This window comes from Solanum pennellii, chromosome 6 (assembly GCF_001406875.1).
Source record: "Solanum pennellii chromosome 6, SPENNV200".
In the NCBI taxonomy this organism is placed as follows: Eukaryota; Viridiplantae; Streptophyta; class Magnoliopsida; order Solanales; family Solanaceae; genus Solanum; species Solanum pennellii.
Window position 1 is genome coordinate 9367436 of NC_028642.1, and position 20447 is coordinate 9387882.

The 20447-nt window shown below is 33.2% G+C and overlaps 1 protein-coding gene across 1 annotated transcript; it reads left to right on the forward strand.

Annotated features, from left to right (window-relative positions):
- Nucleotides 1-14928: 14928 nt before the first annotated feature.
- On the forward strand, nucleotides 14929-15987 carry LOC107022099. The gene has a single exon (XM_015222807.1). It carries the CDS (start codon nucleotides 14929-14931, stop codon nucleotides 15985-15987), a length of 1059 nt encoding a protein of 352 aa, XP_015078293.1.
- The last annotated feature ends 4460 nt before the right edge of the window (nucleotides 15988-20447 follow it).

Consider the following 20447-nt stretch of genomic DNA (forward strand, 5'->3'; position numbering starts at 1 on the left):
ATATATGTATGTGCAATAAAAGTAGAAGGCTATGTAACCTTCCTATACGAGGTGTCTATGTATACTCGATACAACTATATTATGTGTATAAATAGGTTTATGTAAACCTCCAAGTAGATATAATGAAATGTTTTACATTTTTCTGCATTTTCAACCTATGAATGTAATGACATGAGGCTAAGGGGCTAGTCTTAGTAATCAAAGAGGACGGCGACGACGGTTACGTCTAGGGGTTAACCCAGATGTGACAGTCACAACACCAAACTAATGTGTAACGAGTTGATTATGTTAGGGTCTTCATCAAAGAGATGTAATGATGATGAAAAGGTGGAGATAAAAGGGCAAAAAGGAATATCTCGGTGAATCACCGAGTTTTATTTACAATTTGATTTGACCGCCAAATTTTCAAACCAGCCAACATAAGTAATTAATTCAAAGTTGAAACGCTGACATTAGGAGAATCACCAGATGTTTGTCGAGTTGCATTCAAATCGCCAAGCGTCCCAACGTGCCTATGTTAATTTCATTCTTTCAAATCTGACCCTGCAAACCACGATAATGCAACTCAAGCCTCTTCAACATCAATTTTTAAGAAAGACCCGTATCATTTCCACAATCCTAACACACACAAGTTTAAATCAAAATAAAGTAGATTATATTTTACCAACTATGCAAGAAATATCAAGTAATAATCGACATTAATGTTATCCCATGAACTAAGAAATTTAACAAATATTTGACATTATTAATTATTATGTAAATGAGTACAACTTTTGATAAAATAACTTCAGGGTTCGATTACTAACCTTTGGTGCTGAAATCGAAACCGTGTGCTAGGCAGCAATGCAGTCCAAATTCGAGCACAATTTGACACTTAAAATAATTTAGAGTGCAAGAAATAAAACAAGTAAAGTGCAAGTGTGAGTTTGAAAAAGGGACAAAGTAAAAGGAAAAGTTTGAAGTAGGACTTTTAGACCTGGTTCCTGTGACCGTCCTTCTTATGCTCATTTGGCCATTTTAGCTTATCTTGTTTAATGGCTCGAAGAAACATCGAGTGTCTACTATGTCGCAAAATTTGACAAGCTTCTAGTCTTTTGCAAATGTTGTATCGGCGGTCTTTGTCATGATCACCCACTGGGTCGGTGAAGCGCCGATAAAAATTTATTAGTCCATCGAGTTTTTTAGACTCAACCTTTTTGGTGCATAGAGTCGAATGGCGAGGAATGATTATTTAAGCCAAATCTGTCGGCATTCTTCCAAAAGGACATGTTTTTCGTCGCTTTGCATCTTTCCAAACACTTTTCCTTCCTGAACTAACCTACACAAACTTATTTGATAAGATATCAAAAACAAAGCAAGTAAATGGTTTTGTGTTGCCTCCCAAAAGCACCTCAGTTAACGTCGTGGCATGACACAACTCAGTTTTCGGGATTCACTTTTGGGGTTAGCCATAGTGTAACTAGGAAAACCCTATTACTATCTCGGGTTGAGATGAAATAATATGTGGCCCATCTAGGTCTCTAATTGCTTGATTAACACTGACTGGGAGGTGACAGTCAGAGATAGGGTGGATACATCTTCTTTCATACATTTAAGAACTTTATCTGATCCTTCAACTTTGTTGATGATCCGTGAGTTCGTATCCTCATATCTTCCACATTTTTAATCCTTGGGATTTTGTCGCTAATGATGAGGTACATACCTATCCTTCTCCCCACCTTCCAAGTCAGATTTTGGTCTCTTCATTCGTGGTGTCTATCCTTCTATACTGCCTCTCTAGCCCAACCTTGGTTACCATGGTGCTTGGGTTGTTAAATCGGTAACCAGCACCTTGGTTTTCTAAGAAGTTTACCTCTTCACTATATAAATCTTCAAACTTTATGTCTTCAGGATTTTTACTCCCAACTCCCACAGCTTTGATGCTAGGGGTGCCTGCTCCCATGACATTCTTGGACAGAATGTCAAGTTTTGCCATAATCTTGGCCATAATTTAGTCCCTTTTATAGTCTTTTTCGATCTGTTATTTGGATAATTGATAGGTTACAAGAGAAACTTGGTACTCGTGGGTTTACCTTGCTCTTTTGATAGTTTTCATGCCATCCAGAAGTTGGAATGCCACTGGGTACGGCTGCTGCATTAGTCTTCCCGGTGAGAGTTGGTTAACCACCTTTTTGTTGACCGAGTCTAGGATTTGATAAATGTATTGGAGGAAAATGTTTTCAGGGAGGCCATGCGTTGGTCACTGAAGTAATAACCTTTTAAGTTTGAGACAAGTTGAATGCAAAGTTTCTCTATTCAAACGCTTAAGGCATTAGATACTATCCCTAATGGTCATCATCTTCGAAGGGGGAAAGAATCGTATATTGAAAGCTGTAACCAGTTCCTCCCATGAAGTGATTGATTTGCATGGAAACTCAGTTAACCACTTGCAAGCTTCGCCCATTAGCGAGATCGCAGTCGAACTGAATCCTGAGAGACATATTTGAACTAGAATGGTAAACACATATCCACAATGTTTTATAGGTGCTAATATGGGTCCTTGTGAGTTAATCCACTAAAAAGTCCCTTAAGTTGCAAAAGTTGCAACATAGAACTATTTATGTGGAATTGTATTTCCATTGCTGGAAGTAAGAGGATGGACTTGACACCTCCCATGAGATGTGGGTCATTGATGTTAGGCCCTGGACATCATTCAGATTGCCAATTTTGTTGTAATGGCCTAACACTCATACTTCCTGGGAACTTTAAGCAATAAATAAAACATAACTAAACTTTAATTAGTGTAAATACACTACAAAGAACTAAAAATTATAAGTAACTACATTTTCACGTGACGCCACTTCCCGGAAACGGAGCCTTCTTGATGCTTCTATATGTGTATCTTCTTTATTTCATGTTCAACAACACTATCCTATTGTTTAAGTGTCTACGAATCAAAGCCAGTAAATTAATCCAACCAAGGGTTGGATTCGTGTTCCAAGGGAGTGGTTGTGATAGTTGTACCTACTTAGAATTTTGTTCTAAATAGTGATAGTTTAAGACATTTTCTAGTATTAAAACAAAACAAGTTTAATTTGTGACAATAAAGTGTCAAATATCAAGAAAAGATTTTGTCAGAGGTAGTAAAAGAGCAAAAATAAAGAAGAAAACAAGCATGGGAGAGATTTCTTGGGGTGTGACTGCAATATAGAGGGTGCTTGGATAAGGGACTAGGGCTCACCCTCTCTGTTTAAATCTCATGTCGACCCACTCCTTAGGCCATCAGTCTATTAGTCTTGGTTTTGCGACCTCTCTCTCGGGCAAGATGAAAACACATGGGTGGATTTGCATTTGCAACTACAACGCCATTAAATTTAACCACAACAACTATGTAAAACTCAGGATTATAACGCATCTAATGATATCAGCAAGCAAGACCCAACAACAATATCAACACATATTTGCTAATTCACACCCCAAGAATGGGTGATTTTAGCCATACATCAAGCAATAATAAGATATACCTAAATTGATAAAGTAATCAAGTGATTATAAGAGATTAAACCTTAAAAATAGCAAAGGAAGGTTAATGGAGAAGAACCACTTCCAAGATTGGAAGAAGAACTTCTTTGTTCAAGCTTCCTCATAACCCTCTCAAAACTTGAGAGAAAAAAAATAAAAATAGAGTTCTAAAAGGTGAAAAATTATATTAATGTTACGACTTCTAAAAATAATTACGATTTTAGTATTTATAGGCATCATATATAGTGCTGGCGAATCCATTCGACGTCTTAAGTCGTGAATCACCGAATGATTCGGCGATCTTCACTTTCTTTGATTCGTCGCCATTTGTGCCATGTCTGTATATCCATGCTTGTTGTAATGTTGGTAGGAATACCTCTGCTTCGCGTAACTATTTGACAAAACTCCGACTGCTTCTTTTCGTCGCCTTTTGATCCACTTCCTTCAGGGCTCACTTGCTATAAAGAAGGTGGAATTTTTCTATACTGCGTATCGCCAAGGGTGCTTGGCGATGCTCACTTTTGATCTTCAACTATTTTCTTCCATTTTGCTTATGTTTTGCGCTTAAGTGTTCATGCTCTTACCAAATCCTCAAATACTTGAAACTTAGAAGTTTTTATCATATATCGAGATAAAATAAACAATTGAGGACACTAATTGCATTAAAATAATGCCCTAGATGAGTCCAATTTGAGGACTCATCAACAATTCATAATTAAAGTAATTCGACATTTTATCCTCATTTCATATATTCTGTTTATTTTATTCTTTACTATTGGCATCTTTTTATTCTAATTTTTGTGTGTATGAGTATTTGTGTATGAAGAAGTTGAGTTCGTCAAGAAAATTGTTGTCTTAACTGTTCATCTTTTGAGAAAAAAAAAGGTATATAATTATGTATAAAAAGGTATATAGTGATGTATAAAGTAGAATCTCTTTGTATAAATATTGAACAAGATATAATATTTGCATTGTAAAAAAAATACATCAAGAAAATCTCTATTTTTATCCCCCATGTCCGTGCAAGGAGTCATGGTCATAATGTTTCAATCTCACATAAATTTTCAGGTATAATTCTTTTATTTAATAATCTTTCAGTGAACTGTTGTTTATAATCCCTTTCTTCGATGAATGTTTATCTTGTATTCTAGTTGGAGTTTAAAGATCCTATTATGGCATCAAAAGAAGAAAAGAAGACTCAGATTTCTTCTCTAAATTTAATTAAGCCACTGTAAGCTTTGAAGAATCTTCTTCGATTACATATTATACTTTATTTATTCGTGCGTTCTATCATCAAGAAATTTCTATATTAATATTTTTCCTTTGACGAGATAATGTTTACTTATATGCCCTTTTTAAGAATATTTTTTATAACATCTTCACGCCAGAGATCACAAATCATGCATAAGTGATATTTTTATTTTAGTATTTGTGAATTATGTACTTTATATACTGAAATTTCTCAAACTTTTATAATGAACAAAGTTGAATGACTCTCACTTCTATTTGTGATTGATTATGTATTCTCTATCCTATGTCCACATGTCTTGGAAGGATGAGGGGCTATATTCTTGGCTCTTAGTTTGCTGAATTAACTTTAAAATTTTTATCTGGAATGTGTGAATTGCTTATGCATCTTTCTACTTCGCTTTTATACAAACTTATTTAGTTGGCAATCCCAAGGAATAACTGATTTACCTATCTCATTTTTTATTTTAAGTTGAGTAGTAAGTAGCGAGGCGGATTTCAAGCAAGTCACATTGAGAATCTCCAAAGAAATTCGAAGCGCCTATGATAGCATATGATTATTCCCATTTGTGAACGATGGTTTCTTCCAAGAGGTGTGGGTGTCAATCAAGATATCTTTCTTCTCATGGAAAGTGTGGCATTGCGAACTTCCTTTCATTGGATGATATTCTGACAAGACTTGGATATACAATGCCCTCAAGGTATTGAAGTTGTAATCAACCAACAGTGGAAACCATGCAATATCTTTTTCTTTAGAGTCAATATGCTGATAAGGTATGGGAGTACTTTCCCTTGGGTGCAGGTCTTACACATGGAGTTATTTATATTATATTATATTAACAGTATGAACTCTAAAAATACAATAAAATTCAAGTAATTACTATGAGGGATGGAGGAAAAAGCATATTTAAGAGGTATAACTAAGAGATTTTAAGAGTAAATAACTTCAACTAGTAATCATAAGAAACCTTAAATCCACTATTCATACGAAGTTATAATTTTTCATTTATTTTGTAAGTGTTAACTTAATATTTAAATTTTATAATATATGGTTGGATGTTCACGAGCAACGCACGTTCGTCAAAACTAGTAGTTCAAAACATCAGTTATCTTAACCTCTTTATATATTTTCTTTCAACCTCCTTAAAGTTTAATATTTGCATTTCTAATACATTCTTTGAAAGAAAAAAAACATACTCTGATGACAAGTAAGTTAAAATAAAATCATTTGATGAACTTTAAAATAACAAAATAAAAATGGAAAGAGAATTATCGGACACATTGTTTTGATAATTTATAAAGATACAACGTACAACTCATTAACAAGGATAAAACTTGAAAAAAAACATGTTCCTAGAGCCTTATATATTGATACAATTGTATTTTATTAACCAATAATTTTGAGTCACGGTCTTAAGCCCATGGCTTTAGCCCATTATATTGTATAAAAGTGATTTATTTTCTATATAAGTCTTGCTTAGTCATTAAGAGAATAGTGGTAGAAAAATTTTCATTTGTGGTGCAAACGGTAAAAAATTTACAAAACCCTAAAATCTTTCTCTTCCTTTTTTACCTCTGAGCCACCACCACAACCACCACCAAAATTAAAATCCACCGGCAAAAAACACCTGAACCCAACCAAACCACCTCCATTTTCATAGTCTTCGACAAGCTTCTACTAAGCAACCACCACTATTTAAAGACTATTTCTTCCTTTTGTCTCCTTGTCCATAAAAATCACACCCATCAATTCCTAGATAACCTTGGAAACCAACGAAACTCAAATTCTCTTTTTATTTATGATAAAGTAACGACGTCGTAAAAGAGCCAACCCAAAAACACCTCAATTCTATCACAAAACCCTAATGCCAGCAAAAAACCCAATAAATTTTTAGAAATAACCCACACCACCACAGTCTCCCTCCCCTTTCCCCATTTTTGTGTATTGTATTTATTTTGTAGGTAGTCCAAAAATATCAATATTTTTGCATATCTTTGTTGTACAACAACCCTACAACATCACACTCAGAAACTAGACCCTGGCGCAAATACCATTTGTGAACCATATCTGGCTAACTTCCTTGCTTTCCTCTTCTTTTGTGACTCTTCTATCTCTATTTTACTTTGTTTATATTATTTTTTCTGATAAGTTTGCACATCAGCCTGGTGTTTCTCCAATAAACTCCATAAAGGTTGGGTACCTTGATTTTACTTATTTTATATAAAATGTTATTTTATTCTTATTGTGTTGTCGTATGACTGATTACTGTTGTAAGTTGGTTGGTTTTGCACATTTCTTTTTTAATTAATTATTTTGTCATTCACCACTGACTTTTTAATTTTTCTTGGTATTTTTAACCACTATGATTCGTTTTATTTAACTTTGTACTTAAGTTTTCTACCAAATATTTGGCAATGCTATTATTTGATTTTTTTATTACTTTGTCTAGTTTTAAAATTTTATTATTACTATACTGCCATATTTTATTCTCAAAAATGTGTTTATTGTTTTAGTTATGCTAATTTACTCATTATTTTTACGTTTTTACTCTATTTTATTAAGAATCCATTGCACTTTGATTTAGGCATTTTATGATGGGTCATTTTGTTTTCTTTTACTTTGTGATTTCATGTAAATTTAACTTTGTTAACTTTATATGGGAGTCCTATCCACGTATGTATCCATCTAGTGTTGCTTCACATCGAATGTAATTCTACCCATCACAAACAAAAATAACAAGTTTACATCAAAGGATACAACAACAATAACAGATATCATAAAGCATTGTTTCCAGAAAAGGCTAACGCTGCTCCTTCATTTCTCAGATATGCTTAGGTTTTATTCTAATTTGAATTATGGTTTCATTATTCTTCCTCTTCCTCTTGTAGAAACTTGCATCTCTTCTAGACAGAGAAGCTAATAACTGCAATCGAGTTAGATTTTCAAGAGCTGGTGGTGGTGGTATACCTTCCCTTCCTGTTCGTGATCCACTTCCATCAGCTTGTGAGTAAGAGCTAGCACCAAATGGAAGATTTGTTGAATTTATGACGAGGCATTGTTAAACTCTACATTAAAAAACTGAGGTGGTATGTAAATAAGAAGTTGGTGGATGTTATTTATCACTTCCCACGACATTCTTAGATACAAAATCTCGGACATGAAAACTTGGAGAATTGCAACCTCAAGTAGTTAGAATCGTGTTACAAAATGAATTATAAGAAAAAATTCTAGGTTGATCGATGAACATACAATGATTCTACCTACTTGATGTTCTAGCTCTTAAACTTTCCATGTTTGAGGTTTGGTAGCTCGGGAACATCCACCAACTTCTTATATACTTACTACCTCTATTTTAAGATAGTGTTTCTCACTGCCACAACATAAATGTCATAGATCTTCCATTTGGTGCTAACTCTGGCCCACGAGCTAATGGAAGTGGATCATGAACAGGAAGGTCAGGTTTACGAACATCACCTCTCGAGCAAATCCAGCTCCCGTGTAGTTATTAGCTTCTCGATCTGGAAGAGAAGAAAGTTGCTACCAGAGGAAGTGGATGAACAATAAAAATAGAATTCAAATTAGCACGAAATGCTATCATACCTGAGGAAGCAGGAGCAATATTACCTATACTGGAGACCATGCTTTGTGATATAGGTTATAGTAGGTTTTGTTTTTTCCAAGAGTGTTGTTGTATCCTTTGGTTTAAGCTTATCAGTGTGCAATATGATAGTTATTGTTGCATTTGATGTAAAGCAAAACTAAATAGCTACATATGTGGAAAAAATCAACATTAACAGAAAATTGAATCATTCTTAAGGAATTTTGGAGAATCTGCTTCTAGTGTACCAAACTCAGCTTCAGTAATTACCAAACTCTTAAAAACTCTAACTCTGATAAGAGAATCAGATAGTAAGGGTTTGCATTTTTTTTTTGAAGATATAGTTCTCTCTTTCATGTCTAAGTCAAAATCAATATCAAAATGAAAAAACAAATTTTGCATTAGGTCATAAAATGATGCGGCTAGTTTTTTTATAAAAAAATTTATGCAATCAACCTAATGAATCTCTTCATCCAATACACTGAAGATCCTTGTCATAGCTAACTAGTTGAGTTTGGAGACTGCTTCGAAGGAATCACCCACATGAATGAGGCAAAGAATTCATTTATCTTTGTACCAGGATACCCAGACTCGAGATACTTTTTAACTTAAAGCTTACTTCCAAAGCATTTTTTTCCATCTTTCGAAGCATGAAAATACTTTGCAAGATCTAATATCTATCCTTAAATGTTCCTAAACCTGTAACTCTTTTTCCTACCCGCCAGTCCTTATTACCAGCATTTATGCAATCTACATGAGCATATGGTAAACCTTCTCCAAGTCATACTTTGAAACTGCATAAAGTTGAAGATGCACTCCCACTATATACAACAAGTGTACGACTCTCCCCAACCTCCTCATTGGCTAATATTTAGTTGGAAACTCCTACTCTATTGATAATGATCAAACCACCTTTTTTGGCTGAAAATCAAAAAAGAAATGTTAGAAGTCCTCATTAGAAAGGAAACCAGTTTTGGATATGAAATAACTATTAGAGACAGAAAAAAGCAAACAAAGGAGAAAAGACAAAAGTTGGTTCTACTCTAAATGATAACAAAACAAATATGCTTAAGATGAAGATAAATGTATGACCTTTCAGCATAACCTACAGAACCATTATCCTCCTAAGGGAATAAGATAAACAAAAAATACATCAAAGAGTAGCAGAATGTTCTTGTATAATGGAATCATGCTTGACATAAACACCTAAAGCTTCAATCCACCATTGAGATGAAATTGTTACTGTAGTTCAACCAATATTCCTAAGATACTTAGTTTAATGAATAGATTAAAACAAAGAGAAACTTAAATGCCGCGAAGAAAATAGAATATAAAATAAATTATTAATAATAAATAAAAAGATTCGAAAAGAAGAAAATCGATTCCACTGAATTCATAGTGCCCTTAATGAAAATTCTTCCCTTCAGGTGTTCGAGGTTAACATAATGCATGTATCCTCTCAAAAAAGAATGATTTTACTCACAGGTGTATTAGTACCTCTAATCGCGGTGTTCGCAAACAATAAACAATAGTAAAGTACTCTAAGAATTCTAGATTTAGTAAAAAAACAAGAAGTCTAGAAAGTCCCTATTCGTTATTGAAAATAAGAGGAAACTCTTATATATATCTACAATAGAGGGTAATGCGAACAAGTGTTTATCGTGCCTTATGGGAAGGTTACATTTTTTTTAAAATTTTACATTACATCCGAATAGTCACAACCTGATGAAAAAGTGACAATTTTCATAAAAATCACAACTCATCACAAAATTCACAACTTTTCATAAAAGTCACAATTCGTTAGAAAAATCAAAACTCTTTATTAATGTGACAACTATTCATTTTCATTCAAAACTTTAAAAACCAACAATCACTCGTGGCATTAGATAAATTGTGGGCTTGAAGGGTTCTTTTTGATAGAGCTTACAACAGTTCAATCCTAATATGGTCTCAAATCCTTTCAGTGGTAGAAATTTAAGATTTTGATGAATGAAGGATAAAAAATAAATCATTTTTCAGAAAGGCAGTATGTAGAAGCATAAAAATTCCCAATCTCACGTATTTATATTTAGCTTTCCAAAAACCGTTTCTTTAGAAATTAAATTCCTTGGAAGAAAATATGTTACGTACATCACATTTTTTGTTTCCACCCATTCATGCTATGTTTTGAATTTACTTCACCCCTAATTTTAGAAACGGTAGATAGCAGTTATAATTAAAATTGAATTTGTTTCCCCCCTGATTTAGAAGAAAACAATTAGCTTGACAATATATTTTATTGAACTTACTACTATTCAGAGAAGACAGTTTCATTTAGAATAGGTAGTTATTAGTTGTTAACGCTATTATTAAGTGGCAGAACTAGGTATTTACAATGTTGTTAATTTGATCACCTTTGTTAAAAGAATATATTGTGCAATTAAGGAAATCTACTCTTCCTAATTGTATGTAAACTTTTTATTCCACTAGACACAAGGGAAGATACTACTGTAGTTACACATCATATATTCAAATCTTAGGCATACATTCTAGTGTTTTTCTCAAAATTTATTTTTTTTAATATTCTTTTGCAACAACTATAATTGCACCACCCATACATTTTATTTACATGTTACATTATATAAATAAAATGAACATTTGCGCCTAACTCAACACGAAAGTTATCCATTGCGTAAGAGCATATATATCGACAATAACTTTCATATATATATTTTAGAAATCCAATCTTCCACACCTCAAAAGTTTGATATCATGTGGGAGAGCCTCGACCTTTCCTCACTAGGTACCTTTCATGTGGGTAAATTTTTTTTGAGGTACCCCTTTTTGAGTTGGGCGCCCACGTGTCTTCCTAATCCGCTCGACACAAAGGTGATTTCTCTTATACTATCGAGACAATATTGCAGAACGTGGAATTAACATAGACTTAAAAAGGAAAATACAAAATTATTCTAACAAAAATGAGTATGTCTTCCTACATTAAAAAGCATAGCATAAATCATTATCATATATAGTGAGGACATGTATATCAAATAGTAGGGGAAGCTGTGATTGAATTTTGGAAGTGAGGAAATTATGGACTTCAATAAAATTGGTGTCCTTGTAATCCTAGATGATGACCATAAACTCAAAATTGAAAAGAACAGGAAGAAGAGAAATCAAAACCCAAAAACCTTGTGAAATGCAAAGACAAAGATAAGAGTTATTTTTTAGTATTTAAGAACATTCATACTCCCTTCATGTCTCAATAAATATACCTCTCACATTCTTTAACAAGTAATAAATAAAAGAGTAATAAAATATTTCTACAAATAAATTCGGGAAATGAATGACACTTCCTCTAGTCATATCATATATATATATATATATATAAAAGAGAACCCTAGGCCACCTATGTGGCGCCACCACAATCCAAGATTTCATTCTGACTTATTTATTTCCAAAATTAGTATTCCCTTTCATGAAAAGTTATGACGTTTATGAAAAATTGTAATCTTTACAAAATGATGTTACTTTTACGAAGAGTGGCAACTTTTAGTAAGAGTTGCAACTTATAAAGAGTTGCAACATTTATAAAAAAAATTGTGACTTTGATGAAAGTTTGTGACTTGTCCAAGAAGTTGTGACATTTCTAATAAGGTACAATAAACATTTATTCACGCTACCATTTATTGTATATAAATTGAGGAATTTTCTCTCATTTTAGCACAAGGAAAATTCTGAACGTCTTCTTCTTGTTCTGCAAAATTAAATATTTTGTGCACATTGCTCCTATTAAGTGGCTCATTATCTATCACTTTAAACCTTGGGTACTAAAATGAAATAATTTCCTTAAGGGGACAATATGCATTCATTGGGCTCAACTTTTTCATTTATGTTTCATTTTAATATTAAACATCCTGATATGTTTTTTACCGTCATTAATTTATGCTTTTTTATTAGTTTTTATTTTTTTCTATTTGTTTAAAACTTCGTTGTTATGTCTATGTTTATGCTTTTGATCATTATCTTGAAGTAGAGATATGTTAATCAAGAGTTAAATGTACTCATTAGACTATTGCTGTCATGTAGATTAGAATTCTTACTTGTAACATAAATGACTTTGATCTTTATAGAGTTTTAAGTAGTTAAAAGATTCATAGGATGTAAAAGAAGGGACTTTGAGCGTTCAAAAGTTATGATGGTTCCACACTACCTCGGAGTTTTATTTATTCAACTCACTATCTTATAGAGGCAATCAATACCAAAAAATAAAGAAATGTAGTGGGATGAAATGTATTGTACTAAAACTTAATCAAATATTTGGGGATCAACTGTTGGGTTATAGTCATCGAATTACCCCTCAAAGTAAGATGAATCTATATTAATCAAATATTAAAGAAATAATAATCTCCTAATAAACATTAGACTAAAAGTCCCAAAAATTAAAATTTTAACCATATTTATCGAAACATAAACAATCAAATATGTCTTTTGTCTATCAAATTAGTGTCATCGATTGTGTATGATTTTGAACAAGGAACTTACCAAGATATTATTTAATCCAAATTTTTGGAGCTACATACATTATATCATTGAAATCCAAGAGATGTGTTTTTATATTTTAATAAACTTATCAAGTAAGCAACTAATTATTTAAGATGTAAAATATTTCGATTATGTATATAGAGGTGTTGGACAGGGGGGAAATTTTCCCAGTTGATTAATAAAAATTTTGTACCCAGTTTTTAAAAATACAAATATAAACAATGAAATAATAACATATCTTTTTGAAAGACTTTGGTAACGAACACTACAATAAAATGAAGAATTAATAACAAAACATACAAACACTTAAAATCAAATCTTTTTCGTTTTAAGATTAAAAAATATTTCATATCTTCTTTGGATAAATTATTCTTGAAAATTTATCATAGGGTTGTACCCTCACGAAAATACTTATATTATCAAATGTTCAGAAGTAGATTGTTAGTGTAGTATTTAATAAAGGAACATATGTAAACATAATTATGATTGTCAATTTTTTTTAAATAAATTATGAGTCCCTTTAAATCAGCCACCCAATCCAATAAAGTAGGCATAGAAAAGTGTAGGTATTTATTATGAGAAAATACGTAAAGTTACCATTGAAGTTGTATCGAATTTTCAAAAAGACATCTTAACTTTGTGTGCATCCTATTACCCCACGAAACTATCTAAATTCACAATAAACATACCCTTTTGACTAATTTTAACACCACTCATGTTGTCACAAAATTTGGGCGCGTGAAGGACTATTCATACAGTTTCAGACCAACGTAAAATTCTCATGTGGCACTCCCAATTTGACTTATTTTGAAAAAAATATAAAAATCCATGTATTGATTTTTCTAAAGCTTTATTATGAATAGTTTTTACTTTTCAAATCTTTTTTCTCATCTTCCCTACCATGATTAGCTTACCCATTTTTCTTGGACATCTATTTCTTCCTCCATTTTTTTAAAAAAACAAATGTTATTGTGTTTATTCTTATTCTTTTTTTAAAAAAATTCAAATTAGTTTAGTGATTTTATTCCTTCTACAGATCAAGTTCTAGATTTAGGAATAGTGATTTCTAAAAACTCGATTTGGGAGTAAGAAGTTGAAGAAGGAAGTTATTTAAATGTCATATTTTGACTTGGTGATATTTTAAGTATTTAGATTTTGATTATTTACAAATATTTATTTTCATAAATATATTAATTGGTGGTAGTTTGACAAATAATTAATAATGTTATCAAAAATTTTGTCCCGCCACAGCGGGTTTAGCGGTTGTTCTACACAATGAAAGGAATGACAAAAGTTAAGAATAGAGAATGAGGGTGAAGAAGAAAGAGAAATAGGAAAAAAGAAAAAAAAAGGAAAAAGAAAATTAAAAGAAAAGCAAAGAAATCAAATAAAAATAATGTAAAATTACTTTTAGCACGTGTCAAGTAATTATTCGTGCAAGACTTATAAATATTTTTGTATAAGTGGTATTAGGCGAAAAATGGGGTATACATACTATTGTGAAGTTGTTTAATGGGGTAATAGGACACCCACAAAATTAAAGTGTCTTTTTAAAAATTCGAGACAACTTCAATGGTGATTTTATGTCTTTTCTAATTTATTATTAATAGATTTTCATATTTGTAATTAAAATATTAGTGTTGTAAAAGTGTTGTAAATAAAAAGACTAGATTTAAACAGTGTAAGTTAAAGTACTGAATGTTATAAATCCATTGAATAGTGGATGACCATTTGGTTTATTCATGAACTAATAAATTCATGTATGTGTATTCCCTAGATGATATGAACCCCCCTTTTGGATAACAATGTAGATAACTATGTATCTACTAGTTAAATGACTTTTGGGAGTGATATCTCAACACTATAAATAGAGATATCACTCACCATTTGATATATACTTGAATAAGAAAATTATCTCCTCTATCTTATACTTCTTGTCTTTTTCTTCTTATATTCTGAGCTTTCTTTACAACACGTTATCAGCACGAAGTTGCTACTTGCAAAGGTATTATATAAATATTTTTATTTGATTCACATATTCTCTCATAATTTCATTATGTCGAATTTATCCAAACTTGAGTTTGTGGCATTAGATATTTCTGGAAAGAATTATCTTTCATGGGTACTCGATGCTGAGATTCACTTGGCTGCTAAAGGTCTTGATGCCACTATTACTCAGGGAAATGAAGCATCGAGTCAAGATAAGGCGAAGGCTATGATTTTCCTTCGTCATCATCTTGATGAGGGCCTGAAGATTGAATATCTGACGGTAAAAGATCCACTTGAGTTGTGGACTGATTTAAAGGGGAGATATGACCACCTAAAGGCAACAGTGTTGCCAAGAGCTCGTTATGAGTGGATGCATTTACGGTTTCAAGATTTTAAGACCGTAATTGAATACAACTCTGCTGTATTCAGGATAACCTCCCAGTTAAAATTATGTGGGGAGACTATAAAAGATGAGGACATGTTGGAAAAGACACTTACTACTTTCCATGCCTCAAATGTGATATTGCAGCAGCAATATCGTGAAAAGGGTTTTCAGAAATATTCTGAACTAATCTCATGTCTTTTGGTGGCTGAGCAACATAATGCTCTTTTAATGAAAAATCATGAAGCTCGTCCCACTGGAGCTGCTCCATTACCGGAGGCAAATGTGGTGGAAGCACGTGATCAATCTGAAGTAAAAAGAGATGATCATCGGGGCTATAATAATGCACGGGGACGTGGCAAAGATAAAAGACGATACACTAATCGTCAAGGTGGTGGTCATAATAAAAGGGAGAACAACATGAGTTCTCAAAATAACCCCTCAAAAAGTAATTGTCGTCGTTGTGGCATGAAAGGCCATTGGAAGAATGAATGTCGCACACATGAGCATTTTGTAAGGCTCTATCAAAATTCCTTTAAAAAGAAAGGAAATAAAAGTGGTGCTTCCTCTTCCAATGCTCGAGCTGAGTCACATATGACTCTTAAAGATGATGATAAGCCGGGAACATCTCAGAAATATGATAAGGATATTGAAGCAAATTTGGCTTTAAAGGATGATGTTTTTGATGGCCTTGGTGACATTACTCATATGGAAGTTGATGACTTCTTTGGAGATCGAAACTGATGTTTGATCTTTTAGCTGGGGAATGAAGTCTGTTAATATTTTACTTATGTATTTTTAATTATTATGTTATTCATGTTGAAGTATTTAAATTTCCGTTGTTAATTTTGTTTCTTCCTTCTTTTGATGTATTTTATTTTAATGAAAATTAATAGAAATCCCCAGTTGTCAGTTGGATTCAAGATGAGTAATGGAGATGTATGCCTTCTTGATAGTGCTACAACGCATACAATATTAAAAGAAAAGAAATACTTTTCTAATTTGGTTATGAAAATGGCATATGTCAACACAATATCAGGTAGTACAAAATTAATTGAGGGCTCTGGAAGAGCGACCTTATTACTACCTGGAGGGACAATATTAAGCATTGATAATGCATTATATTGTAGTAAGTCTCAAAGAAACTTATTAAGTTTCAAAGTTATTCGCCAAAATGGCTATCATGTTGAGACGGCTAATGAAGGAAAGGTTGAATACCTTTACATTACTACAATTAATGTAGAGAAGAAAATTGTGCATGAAAAATTACCTGCACTTTCTTCTGGGTTGTACTATACAAGTATAAGTACAGTTGAATCACATGCCGTAGTAAACAAAAGGTTTACTAATTTTAATGATTTTATCATTTGGCATGACCGGTTGGGCCATCCCGGATTTAATATGATGCGCAAAATCATTGAGAATTCACATGGGCACACCTTAAAGAGCCCAAATATCCTTCAATCAAAGGAATTCTCTTGTGTTGCTTGTTCTCAAGGAAAGTTGATCATTAAACCATCAACAGTTAAGGTTGGAATTGAATCCCCTGCGTTTCTGGAACGTATACAGGGTGATATATGTGGACCAATTCAACCTGCATGTGGACCCTTTAAATATTATATGGTCTTGATAGATGCTTCTACAAGATGGTCACATGTGTGTTTATTATCAACTCGCAACATGGCTTTTGCGAGATTGCTGGCTCAAATAATAAGATTGAAAGCACAATTTCCAGACTATACAATAAAGACAATCCGTCTAGATAATGCTGGTGAGTTTACATCTCAGGCATTTAATGATTATTGTATGTCTACTGGTATAACAGTTGAACATCCAGTTGCGCATGTTCACACTCAAAACGGTCTAGCAGAATCATTGATTAAACGTCTGCAATTGATAGCTAGACCATTACTAATGAGAACAAAGTTATCTGTGTCTATGTGGGGGCATGCTATTTTGCATGCAGCAGCACTTGTGCGCATAAGGCCGACCAATTATCATGAATTCTCCCCATTACAATTGACTTTTGGTCAAGAGCCAAACATTTCCCATCTTAGAATTTTTGGATGTGCGGTGTATGTCCCAATTGCTCCACCACAACGCACAAAGATGGGGCCCCAAAGAAGGTTGGGGATATATGTTGGGTATGAATCTCCTTCAATCATAAAATATTTGGAGCCTATGACTGGAGATTTATTTAAGGCAAGATTTGCTGATTGTCATTTTGATGAATCAGTATACCCAACATTAGGGGGAGAACATAAGTCGTTGGGAAAAGAGATAGATTGGAATTCATCAACTCTATCTCATCTGGATCCTCGAACAAACCAATGTGAGCAAGAAGTTCAAAGAATAATTTATTTGCAGAACATTGCAAATCAGCTACCAGATGCATTTACTAATCTTCCAAGGATTACTAAATCGCATATTCCAGCTGTTAATGCTCCAGTTCGAGTTGATATCCCGACGGAACAAATTGTTAAGGCAAATGAGTCTAGACCACATTTAAAGCGTGGTAGACCAATTGGTTCCAAAGATAAAAATCCTCGAAAGAGAAAAGGAATAAATGATCAAGATAATCATGGGTTGAAAGAAATTTCTCAAGATGAGACCCAAGTGATAACACATGATGATGAGGAGGTTCGAACTTCTGAAAATAATGAAATTTCAATGAATTATGTCTCGACGAGAAAGTTGTGGAACCGAAATAATGTTGTGATTGACAACATATTTGCCTATAATGTTGCTATTGAAATAATGCAACAAGATGAAGATTTTGAGCCAAAATCTGTTCACGAATGTAGACAGAGAAATGATTGGCCAAAATGGAAGGATGCAATTCAAGCTGAATTGGCTTCACTAGAAAAACGTGAAGTTTTTGGACCGATAATCCGAACACCTGAAGGTATCAAGCCAGTGGGGTACAAATGGGTTTTTGTACGAAAAAGAAATGAGAAAGGTGAAGTCATGAGATATAAGGCCCGACTCGTTGCTCAAGGTTTTTCTCAAAGACCTGGCATTGATTATATGGAGACATATTCTCCAGTGGTAGATGCAATCACCTTCAGATATCTCATAAATCTGGCAGTTCATGAAAAACTTGAAATGCGTCTAATGGACGTTGTCACAGCCTATCTATATGGCTCATTGGACCACAACATTTTCATGAAAATTCCTGAAGCATTCAAAGTGCCTGAAGCATACAAAGATTCAAGAGAAACTTGTTCAATAAAGCTTCAGAAATCTCTGTATGGATTGAAACAATCAGGAAGGATGTGGTACAATCGTCTGAGTGAATATTTGTTAAAGAAAGGGTACAAAAATGACCCGATTTGTCCCTGCATTTTCATTAAACGGTCGGGATCTGAATTTGTAATAATAGCTGTGTATGTTGATGATTTGAACATCATTGGAACTCGTAAAGAGCTTTTAGAAGCTGTTGAGTGTCTGAAAAAAGAATTTGAAATGAAAGATCTCGGCAAGACAAAATTTTGTCTTGGTCTACAGATTGAGAATTTGTCAAATGGAATACTTGTTCATCAATCAACGTACACAGAAAAGATACTAAAGCGTTTTTACATGGATAACTCACATCCATTGAGTACTCCAATGGTGGTAAGATCGCTTGACATCAATACAGATCCATTTCGACCTCAAGAGAATGATGAAGAGCTTCTTGGTGATGAAACTCCTTATCTTAGTGCGATCGGGGCACTAATGTACCTTGCTAACAATACTCGACCAGATATCTGTTTTGCAGTAAGTCTACTGGCAAGATTCAGTTCCTCCCCAACAAAAAGACATTGGAATGGTGTTAAACACATACTTCGATATCTTCGAGGGACCATGGACATGGGTTTATTCTATTCCAATGAATCCAAATCAGAACTGATTGGTTACGCAGATGCAGGGTATTTATCAGATCCGCATAAAGCTCGATCACAAACAGGCTATTTGTTTACATGTGGAGACACGGCAATATCTTGGCGATCAATGAAGCAAACATTGGTAGCCACTTCTTCAAATCATGCAGAAATAATAGCCATCCATGAAGAAAGTCGAGAGTGCGTCTGGTTGAGATCAATGACCCATCATATTCAGGAAATGTGTGGTTTTTCTTTGAAAAAGAATATACCAACCACAATGTACGAAGATAATGCTGCATGTATAGCTCAATTGAAAGGAGTATACATGAAAGGAGACCGGACAAAGCATATCTCACCAAAGTTCTTTTTCACGCATGATCTTCAACAAAATGGTAAGATAGAAGTTCAACAAATTCGTTCAAGTAATAATCTTGCTGATTTATTCACTAAGGCATTACCAACATCAACGTTTGAGAAGTTGAGATACAAGATTGGAATGTGCCGTCTCCGAGATATCAAGTAAAGTTTTCATTAGGGGGAGCGAAATACGCGTTGTACTCTTTTCCTTAACTATGGTTTTGTCCAAAGTTGGGTTTTCCTGGTAAGGTTTTTAACGAGGCAACATTTAAAGCGTATTATGAGATATGTGTACTCTTTTTCCTTCACTAGGCTTTTTCCCACTGGGTTTTTCCTAGTAAGGTTTTAACGAGGCACATAATCTATGGACATCCAAGGGGGAGTGTTATAAATCCATTGAATAGTTGATGACCATTTGGTTTATTCATGAACTACTAAATTCATGTATGTGTATTCCCTAGATGATATGAACCCCCCTTTTGGATAACAATGTAGATAGATAACTATGTATCTACTAGTTAAATGACTTTTGGGAGTGATATCTCAACACTATAAATAGAGATATCACTCACCATTTGATATATACTTGAATAAGAAAATTATCTCCTCTATCTTATACTTCTTGTCTTTTTCTTCTTATATTCTGAGCTTTCTTTACAACACTGAATTCAATATCTTGGACTTTTTCCTACTTATGTAAGTAAGAAAATACATCAATAAATACATGATATATATAATTTTTAATTAAAGTAAAGTAAAATAATTATTATATAATAAATATTATATCTAACCATATTACTACTAGTATAAATCACTACAGTCTCCTACTTAGACTTTAATCGTGACAATTGTTAGAATTACGACATTTAAATACGTGATAAATAATATGTACGCCTGAACAATCTTCGATTGAGACTCTTCGCTATGTATCTACAACTTTAACAAAATTTAATTACACGAGTTATTGAATATTTTCACCAG